This window comes from Sciurus carolinensis, chromosome 1 (genome assembly GCF_902686445.1).
Source record: "Sciurus carolinensis chromosome 1, mSciCar1.2, whole genome shotgun sequence".
In the NCBI taxonomy this organism is placed as follows: Eukaryota; Metazoa; Chordata; class Mammalia; order Rodentia; family Sciuridae; genus Sciurus; species Sciurus carolinensis.
In genome coordinates, this window is record NC_062213.1 from 199,744,348 (window position 1) to 199,756,436 (window position 12,089).

Genomic DNA, 12,089 nt, shown 5'->3' on the forward strand with positions numbered 1-12,089 from the left:
GCTGGAGGGATGCTGACTGGACCACAACTGTAGTGGAACGGTGAGGACAAATGCTCAACGGAGTTCATAAGCAGACAGAGGAGGAGGGCTGGGTTGTGGCTCAGTGGTAGAGCACTTGCTTAGCACGTGTGAGGCCCTGGGTTTGAACCTCAGCACTGCATAAAAATAAATAAATAAAATAAAGATATTCTTAACTAAAAATTTAAAAAAAAAAAGAAAGAAAGAAAATGGAGGAGGAAGGAGAGATGAGGAAACAGTAAGCAACTCTTTCAGGATTCTCTGTAAAGGAAAAGCCAACAGTTTACAGTTTAGTGGTTGAAAGGAAACGAAGGGCAATAGACGATCCTTCAAGACAGGATCTGTACCCGCCCGACGAATGCCAGTGGGATGGTCTCCAACACCGCCTGCCCCAGGCCACCTGCTACACCCACACTTTCCCAAGGAGAAGGCACAGCTAGATGACTTCTGCAAGCCTGGCTGGTGAACTCATAATTATCAGTGACAGATAATTCACTGGGCACACACTACGAGGAGCACTAGGTAAACAATACCATCAAGAGACTCAACCTTACCTTTAACATATATAGAAGCAGATAAATCATTTTTACAGCAAAGTAAAAAATTCACTTTAAAAGAAGTTACACACCAGGAGCAGGTAACTATATAATAAATTAAAGGCTGTGCTTATAGAAGTATGCAAGCTACGGAAGCACATGGAGGAACAGCCGTTTCAGCTGGGCTAATCAGGAAGGCTTCTTAAAGGAAGTACCAAGAAGGCCCAACCTGAAGGGCCTAAGACTCAAAACAGAAGAGGGTACTCCAGCAGGGAGGAACCAAAAGCATGGAGGACACCTAAGTGTGGACTTATGTGGGGATACAAAGCAACCAATGGTGTGTTCTAAAGCAAGTGAGTGCCACTTGAGACATTCAGCTACAATGGATTAAGGAGAGGCAGAAAAGAGTGGCCCCACTGTCAAGATAAAAGAAGCTGCTGCAGACATGGGGACTACTCTAGAGAATGGGGAGAAGAAAGGGCTGAAAGGGCCAACAACATGAAGATTCCTCAGAAAATTTGGAACAGACCCACCATTTGACCCATTCCTTAGCATATACCCAAAAGGACTTAAAATCAGCATACTATAGTGACTCGGGCACATCAATGTTGATAGCAGTTCAATTCACAATAGCTAAGCTATGGAACCAACCTACATGCCTTTCAACAGATGAATGGATAAAGAAAATGTGGTACACATACACAATGGTCTATTACTCAGCCTTGAAGAAGAATGAAATTATGACATTTGCAAATAAAAGCATGGAGACTATCATGCTAAATGAAATAAGTCAAGTCCACAAAATCAAATGCTGAAAGTTCTCTCTAATATGAGGATGCTGACTCACAATAGAAAGGTGGCAGGGAGGAATGAAGGTTCACTGAGTGGACAGAAGGAGTTGGGGGAGGGAAGGGGATGGGAATGGGAATGACAGTAGAAAGAATCGGACATAATATTCTATGTTCATATATGAATATACCACCAAAGTAACTTCGCACCATGTGAACCACAAAAATGCTGTTATACTCCATGTATATATGATATGTCAAAATACATTCTACTGTCACATGTAACTAAAAAGAACAAATAAAAAAATCTAAAAGAAAAAGAAAGTAAAGGCCTGCTGCAAACTCTTCAAATGCAAATATGAATACTAGCTCAATTATCTGGTCCTAGCCCTCTTGTTATTTCCTAGGAACACTGGACTTAGGAAATCATTTCAAGGGAAAAATAATTGTCCTGAATTACTGAAGGAGAGGACTGCTGAATTTAAAAAAAAAAAAAAAAAAAAAGTTTGCCACCAAAGGTAAGGGAAGTCTTTTAGAATTTTTGTGTTGTTCAAATAAATATTTAAGCAAATCTGCTATCAGGAGACAGAACTTCGTTTTGTAAGGCTCTGGGAAATAAACTCGTCTCATCTACTCCTGACCGCCTACAGAGTAGATATTTATTTTTGAGGTAAGCACAAACAAAGGTTCTGGTATAGAAACAGGAAGATCTCTGATCCCCCTATCAACTCCTTTTGTCTTAAAATCAAACTGACCTCCTCTCACCTGACTCCCCAGGTCACCCTGGGGTCACTGCACCTAAGTCAGTGAACAAAGAACTCATCTATTCTTGCTTCATACAAGGCACAGAAGATTGCAATTCTTTATGAATAATTTTATCACAAACAATACTAATAAAATGACTACAAAAGGCAATCAAAATATTTTATTGCGTTATTTTCTCTACAAATGTTTCTTCAAAGAATCAAGAGTCTATATTCTGAAATTTGTATTTCGAAATTTCTGTTGCCTGAATGAACAACTCTTGAGCAAGCTCCATTCTTTGCATATATTTGCCTGTAACAAGTTTAGACACACCTCTCTCATTTCTACAACAGTTCTAATGCAGTGGTTCAACTGCATGAGCCAAGAGCAACTTGTCTTCTAACACTATGAAAGACCAGAAAAATCAATTAAATTACTGATCGATTAAATTGTTAAATCGATTGGAAGAATAAAACATTCATAAATTAAAGTGGATAAACCATAAAAGTGCATAAGACGAAATTGTTGCAACATAATTAGGCCCTGTGTAACCACTGCACAGATCAATAAAGGAACACTGCTACCATCCCAGAAGCCTACTCATGTTCCTGCCAGTCTGGCTCCTACCACAATAGATTTGTTTTGATGACTTTGGACTTTATACTCATTATCAATGGAATCCCATAGTATGCTTCATGCTATTTTCATTTATTTGTTTTGATACAAGGGATTGAACCCCAGTGAGAAGTGGAAGGGTCTACCACTTATTAAATTTAGGCAGCATTTTTGCTAAACACCTTCATAATTCTTGGGTGATTCTCAGAAGGGCAAAACATGGAGCCACTAAGTTAACTGGTAATACATACCCAGGTAGATGAGCTACTGTCGCAGCTTACCTTCCACAGAATCTCTCATACTTGCAGAGGTCGAATCTGGCTCACTTGTCTTCAGCGCTAGGTCCTGGCTTTTGTTTCCTTTGTTTTTATTTTCTTGGGATTTTTTCTTCCCTGCAACACAATATTTATTTACTAATTCATTATCATTCTGAATTTTTAGAGAAAACCATTATTAACCCAATCACAGCAACTGTTATTTCTAGGCAATTAACATTTTGCATTCCTAAAGAAAGAAATGATGAATACAACTACTGTAAAAGTTGTGTGGGGAGGGGAGGAAACCCACTGGTCCTTTATTTTTTTTTTTCAGATCTTGGTCAGTATTTCTCTTATGAAATTAATAGACAATATATCCTCACAAACTTAACATTATTGATGTCAAACACAGATTAGTAGTAACATTGAGTTTTAATACCACACAAATAATAAGAACTAGCAATTATCTGTAAGAAGTCTATTAGAGAAAAACAATATAATTTGGAGTTCTTCTAGTAAAGATACAATTACTTATAACTGTTGGAGCAAAATGGAAGCAGAGATTCCACTGAATGTGAAGGGATACACATGCTTATATCACCACTGTTGGCTCAAAAATCAAATGGAGAATAATTATGAATAATTCACTGTTAGCCGGCATGGCCCTCAAAAGGGCCCTCAGGGATTCAACTCTAAGTCTGGGCTGACAGTTCAATATTCCATTAGCGACGCAGGGGATGAAATTCAGGAAACACTAATTGCATTCCAAGTAACCCCATAGTTTAGAAGGTAAGATTAAAAGGCAACATCTCATTGAGAAGTTGGAACAATACACTCAAGTCCTGACCGTGCTCAGTGGACGTACAACTGGACAGAAGTACCAGGTGACTGCTGGTTTAGAAGCGCCCTCTCTTTAGGATTAGACCAAAACTGCTAAATGTAATTGTTCCAACTTTTAGTTTCTAAATTTCTTTTTCACGGTAACTGGTGTTTCTCAGTCTTTAATCCAGATGAGCTCCCATTCTTCCTCCCTGGATATTTCCTTCCCTTTCTGCACTAATCTCCTCAGGCAGACCCCAAAGAGCCCCTACAGTTACTATCCTGCCTCTTCACAACAAGCCTCTTTAAAAAAAAAATTTTTTTTTTTAGTTGAAGATGAACATAATACCATAAAACCTTTATTTTATTTATTTTTATGTGGTGCTGAGAATTGAACGGATTCGTGTGAGGCAAGCGCTCTACTGCTGAGCCACAATCCCAGCCCACACAAGTCTCTTGCCACTATATCGCCCCATTAGTAAAATAACAAATGACAAAACACTCACAAGCTTCTGGAACACATAGAAAATGATATTTTCCATTACAGAGAATAGCTACAGAGGAGCATAATTAGCTAAAATGTAGACAACAGATAAAAGTGGGATCAGGGACACAAAACAGCATCACTGAAAAGATCATTCAGATTAAAAGTAGACAACAAATTTAATACAAAGTAAGTACTAAACCTAAAACACACCACCAGATTTTTATAAAAATTTAAGGGATGTAGCAAAAAAGGGGCAGGAGATGAGTACTTAATAATAAGTCATTCAGCTTACTAGCCTTAGTAAGTAAATTCTAAAATATCATTTTAAGGACCTAATTCTTCAACCCGTAAAAAAACACAAATTTTTTTTGCACCTGTACTATGCAAGTGTTCACTTAAACGACCTGTCCATCCATTCAAGTCCCATGTCAGTTAAGATGAAAATGGGACACAAACACATACCACTGGAACCACACTCTGGTGGGAATGGAAGTGGTGGTCTGCACAGATGGTCAATCCAGGTTGCCAGGAGAAGAATCACAAACCAAGGGGCGCACTGCTCCACGCCGGAGAGCTCTTCAGAGGTTCCTCCTTTAGTCGGCCTAACAGCACTCCGCCTTCATCTGAAGGATCCAGCTGTTTAAGGGCATTTGGACTTTTTCATCCCATTTTCTTGCTCCAGGATGATCCCTCCGTGTGACTAGAGCAGATCACTGACACTCAACAAAGTGCGTGTCACCCGCACACGTGCAGATACGAACTGCTCTCCGCCTAGGAGCATGAGCTAATGGCTCTAGTCCCAGCACATACCCACAGCTGCCTCACCATGGCCTGGCAGTGCCCTCAGACACTCCAACCTGCAGGTAAGGTTCACAGAGGATCCTCCCATCAGTACCAAATCAGGTACTCCAAGCAGGCCAGGGAATGTGACCTTTTCTTACTGACCACTTACTTTGTATGAGGTTTTAAAATAAATTAGGGAGGCAATCTAAATGAGGCCTCTTCACATAAACCTTACACTGTAAAATTTTACAGAAAAACAAGTGATAATCTATTGTTAAAAATAACCCTTCCAGAGGCAATTCAGAGATTTTCTACAATCTCAAGTGCCATACAGACCTAGTTAACAGGTCATATGAAAACACATATAGACTATTAAATGAAATTTCTAGACTTCCCATTATTATAAAACAAAGCACAACTTAAATATTACTGTTAAGATGTACTCAAAATATAATAGCATAACTACCTAAAAGGTAAAGTGCTATGAAGTTTTATTCCCTGCCTAAAATGTCTAGCTGATACTGAATGTCAATGTCCCTTTTTGGACTCCCCAAACCTAATCATCAGTAAAAAGTTCCTTTTCTCCCCACCCGCACCCACCAAGGTGTCTACTTTAAAAGGCATGACTATGGAAACATAACCCATCTTGGAGAGAAACCATATGCAGTAGGAATATATTCTGTATGCTAAGCAGAGGACTAACAAGGGTCCCCTGCCACAGATGGCTCAGGGGTATAGGCATTTTCAACTGCCACATGAATGACAATTAGGGTCAGATAATTCTGTTTTAGGGGGTTATAGATGCATTGGAGGATATTCTGCAGCATCCATGGCTTTTATACACCAGATGCCAGCAGCACCCCGACTTCTAGTTATGACAACCCCAAGTCTCAAGACATGGCCATATACCCACTGGGGAGAAAATCTTCCCAGAAAGAACCACTGGGCTAGACCAACGTACTATGCTGTGGGATCACTAAAAGCTAAGGGACTCTGTGGTCTATACACTTATTAAACATAACAGTAAGTACTTGAGTAACGCTATACACCAATTCTAAAAATGAAGGTATAGAATGATTATATTTACCACCAGGATAAATTGGTGAACATGATAGACTCGGTATGAGAGAGAGGAGTCTAGCATGACTCATTCATGCATGGAACTGAGATATGTGACACACTATTTTTTCAGTCTTAATCAGAACAATCTGTTATCAAGACACTTTGCATTAGGGTCTCAGACCAGAGAAGAGATGGCCATAAAAACCAACTATTCTATCTGCTCGTTTGTAGAAACAACTAAAGGTTGAGGCTGCAGAGGCACAAAGCACTCTATGACAGGACACAAGTCAGAAACAGGGGTCCTGCTCACACTTACACGTGCTTGGAGTCTTGCGATACCAGACTCTGCAAATAGATGGAGGAGCCTGCAACATTTTCTCAAATCAGTGATGTTCTTCCTGATACTTGATTTTCATTCTATATGTCATCAAATTAAAAAAAAAAAAAAAAAACCACGAACCAACCTAGCAGAACTTTTACAGAGAGGCAAGGAGGCTGGCCAGCCTCTGTCTGCAAGGCAAGAGGCACTGCAGGGCGCCTGGCAAGTACACAAGTGCACTTACCATCGGGTTCCTGCAGGGTCCTACATGGCGCTACTGCCAGCTGGCTGCTCCACTTGGTCTAAACAAGAAAGACACAGGAATGAAATACAAGGAAAGTGAAATGGAAATGACCACACGAACAGCATGAAGGACAGAACAAAACTTCATGTACAGAAGGAAAGGAACTACACACACAGAGATGAAGAAGAGTAAACGAAACTCTAGAAGAAAAACAGCAGTCATTTACTGCATCAAGGGTCTCACATTTTAAAAAATTTCTAATTGTGTACTTAGTCGATAAGCCCAAGACCAATGCATGTATGCTCACTCTCAAGCCTGTACCAATGACCATGTTGTCACTGGATGCCAGCACCACCGAAAGACCATTCCACTAGAGGACCCCAAGTCCCAATCAAGATCACACAACTGCATTAGTTCTGAAGCCAGAATTAAAACTCAAGAATAATAATACTACAAAAAAGTGCTCTTTTTCCTACTGTTATTTATTAAGACCAATAATGGTTTAATGAGCATACCTTATTATTCTTTACAAAACACTTTATGTATCCTTTATTTCAACTGATAAATGAAATGAAACGTTAGATAAAGACTTCCACTATATTTACAGGAAAGGAATAACAATCGCATTAGAATGCAGCATTTTTCCATTTCCATTTTGTCCAATGCCAAAAAGTAAATAAACCAGTCAATAGCACAGAAACAAGATCTAAACAAATATAATTCACCTTGAGTAATATCAAAGAAACAGGATCTTCTAGTGAACAGCTCCCACAGAAGCACATGGGAAGCCATAATGACTACTTTCTTAGACAATGGATGGCATTACTCCTGGTGCCTGGGGTGCAAGGTGTAAAGTCAAAATTGCCTAAAGCAGCAAATGAATAATTTCACCTAGGTTTGGTTTATGTTCTACTATTCAAATAAACTAGACAAACACCAGGAAATTCTAGAGAATGTTTCACTTAAAAATGTTCAGGCAGCAAAGGGAATGAAAAATTCTAGAGTATTGCTCAAGTTACATTAAAAATTCATCACAACAGCAAAGTCTCAGGCATTTGGTGATTTAAGTGAATTAAATTTAGAACTCTATGGAACTCTGCGTGTGCTGCCTCCGCACTGGGAAACACTCCAACTCTGAAGTACAAAATCAGAATTAAATATCAGAGCACAGAAGCCAGGTCCACCTGATCTTCTGGGAGCTCACTGTCATACTCAGATACACAGCTGATTTCAAAACAGTAGAGCCAGCCTGTGAGGGTTCCACAACTGTGCTCTGAAAGGTCACCCTGGATACAGGCTGCCCTGAACAGGAGTGACATCGGCCCACCCCCAAGGGTGGGCGGGCTGTGCCTGCTGCCTCCAATTCCTCCACCCCCAGCCCCTTCCCACCCAACCCACCTTCCCTCTCCGCAAAAGAGCTTCAGTCCTTTCCACGGAAAGGAACGCCACTTCCCAGGGGTACCTCTGATCTCATAATTACAAAGCCAGTGTTTCTTCACTTGCCCCCAGTTTCTCCCTCACCTGTGACAGTGTTGTAGGTCTTCTACTCCTACAGTCCCTCTCCCCAGGCTTTTAACACCGCCCTCCAGAATAGGCAGCTCTGCACAATCTTCCTCTTCCTCCTGCCCCTTATCTGCACCTGAAGAATGGAGCCCCCATGATCTCACATCAGGTTAAAGAAAAGTTTCAACAAATATGCAGAGCTAAAGTAAAAGCACAGAGGCTCAGGGGACAGGCTGACCTGGGATCATGAGATAAACTGGCTATGTTAAAAGATGAGAGAGAAGAACCAGGAGATTGTGGAGCAGGAGGACCCTTGAAGATCATCCCAGTCAGCTTCAAATCTCATGCCAAGTCAGTAGCAAAACTGGGACTTCAATTTCCATCCAACCTACCACTCTAGCTCTAGTGTTAGGAACACTTTCTGGGTTCTGATTTCACTCTTAAAAAGAACATAACAACGTCACGTGCTTCTCAGTCAAGTGTGAGAAATTCTCTAACGTATATAAGCTCATCACACATCTTTTCACGTTTCTGAGAACCAAAGGTGCCTTTTTCACGTAGGCCAGCTGTGGACTGGTGTCAGTCAGTCAGGCACTGACATCCAGTTTAGAGACGAGCTTAAGTTCCAAAAGCAGGATGAAAAGAATAAAGTTAAATGACTCCTTTATAAGACTAAAAAAAGGAAACAGCTAAACTGTCTAATAGATTGTGTTAGTAAGGAAAAGGAATGAATGGATAATAGCCAAAGTTGTCACATTAAAGAACAGCCAAATGTTACATGTGAGACCATAAAGGGTCAGCAGGAGTTAAGCAACCCTAGCACCGTGTTATACTGGGTATGGTTTGACTTTCTGCAGTTTGTATGATGAAAGAAGAGGAGAAAAGAAGGAAACACATATAAAGACTAACTTTTCCACAAAGAATTAACAGTTCATTTCAATATCCATAATGTATGATTTACAATGGGTGCCCTGGAAGTCACCCAGTCACTGCAGGGAGAATGAGGAACTCTGGAGAGCAGGAATAATGGCAGCCAGGACTTCCATAAAGGTCAACAGCATCACACGTGGTAACAGGGTCAGAAGTGACCATTACAAGCAACCAAGGTGAGACCAGTGGGAAAATAAGTCACCTGGGGAGAGGCCCTCTGGGTCTTTTGCACTTGATGCTGTGACAGTTGCTTTCTTATGAAAGTAGTGTGCTATACATTTTCTACAGTTCTTCTTTTCACTGAAAATAATTTTGAAATTTACCTAATAGTAAAAGAACTCCACACTAAGCTGCTTTAACATAGTTACAAACCTTATTTTGCAGTTAAATTCACCCAAGAGATGTCTATAATCCTGGAGGCAAATTATAAAAACAAAACCTCTCTGGTTATAAGTTGCACATGGTATTAAAACAGAATTCTAGGCTTCGCTTCCAACAGAAACAATGGAAAAGTTCTGGATTCTGCAGTTCTGCAGACTGCAGTATAAATTCCTGACATGCTTGTTCCCGCCAGGGGGGTGTCACTGAGCCTTCCCTGCGAGAGCTGCAGGGCCCTCTCTCCTCCAAAACCTGGCTGATGGGAGGTAGAAACATCACATTATGCTTCTAATTTTTCTTAAACAGGTTTTTAGAGTGGCTCTTACTGCATCATTCCAAATCCTACCCAAATCCTAGGAAGAACTCCCCAAATAAACTTTGGCAAACTCAAATTTTAAAAAACATTGATTCCTTACACTTTTTGGAACTTCAAAGTCTCATAGCATGAACAAAATTATTTTAGAGACTAATATCTCAGAAACTTAAGCAAGCTGCTAACCTGTTTTATTTTACAGCTTAATTTCTAGGTTTCTTCTCAAGGTTTTTTAGTAGCCTTTATTTTGCAAGGGCGGGGGGCAAACCTGGAAACCTTAACATGAAAAGTGAAGAGGCAACAAAAAAGTGAAGAAAACTCAATTCAAGTTCAAGTCTCAGTCCCCTGCTGCTGAACCAACAGGAGTAGGAGCTGCTGCAGAGGTGTGCATTACAAGTGCCTGGCAACTCCAAAACAGGAGACATCCTCCAGAATCGGTTCTCAATGAGTTCTTCTTTTAGTAAATTTTATAACACTATATTCTGATGAATCAACCACAAAATTTAGTTCAAAAATACTTTCAGGAGTAAAAATTTATAGACATAAATCTAACACAAAATACAATTAGAACACTTAAAATTCAAGCCTTATATTTGTTTATAAAATGCTCATAGGAACAATGGTCATGCCATATCACCACTTAATGACTAACATCAGGCTACAGTTTATTATCCACAGATATAAACTCCAAGTGAACCAAGAAGAGATACATTAAGAAGCTGGCAGGTGGCTCCCAGTGATGTAATAAGGGTATATTTTTCCTATCTGTATTTTCTAAGATGAACATTTGGTTACATCATGAAAAAAAATTAATGGATAAATGATTTTTTAAAAAGCAGAAATGCTCATGAAAGCAAAATTAATGAAGATAATTTGAGAACATTCCTACTGGTTGAGATTAACATGCACAGTTTTATCAAAGTACAATCTGGACTAGGCCTTGAATCTTCCACTGGGCCTGCAGAGCAACCAGAACTTGCTCAAGTGTTTCTCTGTTCTCTAATCTCCCACCTGTGCACCCAGTAAAACTGTTTAAGAAAAACAGGGGGGAAAAAAATAAAACACTATCCCCAGAAACACCAAATCCACAACCAGCTATAAAGTCTTAAAAGGAACTAAAAATATCCTTAGCAGGTAACCAGCCACAACTGCTTTAAGCATTCAGACTGCCTTCTGTTCTTTTGCCTATGCAGCAAATGACTTCAAAATTAATTTGCCTCCTCCTTTCAATCAAACACACATTTTGTCTTCTTTTTGTTTCACTGCCCTTGGCTATTACTATACCCACCACTATTTAAATAAAATGTCTAAACAATCATGTTGAGGTATTAACCTGAGCCTCAGGTCTTAGTCATCAACCGAGACAAACTCTGAGAGCACTGTTCACGAGCTTTCTTTCTGCTTCTCCTAAAATCCAAGGGTAAGCACCTGAAGATGCTGCATTTTGGTAGAGGTTATGAAAGCAGGAGCATTTACAGAAACCATCTCGTCACTTGGACCTACCCTGAAGCGAGGCACTTTCCTTCCAGCGTAGCTGCGGACGGATGTGATCTCGACTGCTGTGGGACCCATGCAGCCCTGTTGCTGTGCCCCATCAGAACTAAGGATGATACACAGGAAAGACTTCAGACTGCTAGATTCTTCCATGTGCACCGTCTACTCTGATAAACTCGACATTGCTCAGGCTGTTTTTCAGATTCAAGAAGCAGAAAAGGAGCTCATAATTTTTATTAAAAATTACGAATTACATTTAAATTCAATTTCAATTTTTTCTTACAGATCTCTACCTAAAAATAAAATTCTACCAAACTATTCAACAATATGTCAGTATATCTCATCCTCAGGCATGCTCGCTTATGTTAGCTTATGATTCCACTTTAACCCAAGCTCCCTCCCTATTCTTGCTAGAATTCTCTAATGTTTCCTAAAGGTTCTGGGATAAAAACAGAGAAGCATTTTGATAATTTTTCTTGGGTGCTTATTAGCTATATGACACTTTGTTTCAGAGCTACAGTACAGGGAATAAGAAATATACCCTCTGCACCAAAAAATAGAGAAGAAGAAGAAGAAAAAAAAAAAAAAAGCCCTACTAACAGGAAGCAAATTTGAGTGGAAAAGATGGTCCAGAGAATCTGTATTCTATTGAAAATAAAAGAAACAGAACAGGATGGAGTTCTAAGAAAGAAGACCGGAGGGAAAAAGGGAAGAGCAGGTGGGGGATGATGTGAAGGACCACAGAGTCAGGTACAGCAAGTACTCCATGAGTGACATCTGAGCCACGAGTGTTCCTAAC

At 39.9% G+C, this 12,089-nt stretch overlaps 1 protein-coding gene across 9 annotated transcripts in view; it reads right to left on the bottom strand.

The window, feature by feature from the left end:
• Nucleotides 1-12,089, bottom strand: part of Prdm2 (PR/SET domain 2) — a 117,604-nt gene that overhangs the window by 35,610 nt on the left and 69,905 nt on the right. For 6 of the 9 annotated variants that reach the window (XM_047542842.1, XM_047542884.1, XM_047542849.1 and 3 more), the window contains one exon: nucleotides 2,983-3,093. In XM_047542842.1, coding sequence (XP_047398798.1) covers nucleotides 2,983-3,093 — 111 coding nt within the window. Of the gene's footprint in view, nucleotides 1-2,982; nucleotides 3,094-4,726; nucleotides 4,822-6,672; nucleotides 6,718-11,299; nucleotides 11,373-12,089 lie in introns of those variants that run through there. The other 3 variants (XM_047542895.1, XM_047542913.1, XM_047542902.1) reach the window with 3 other exon arrangements.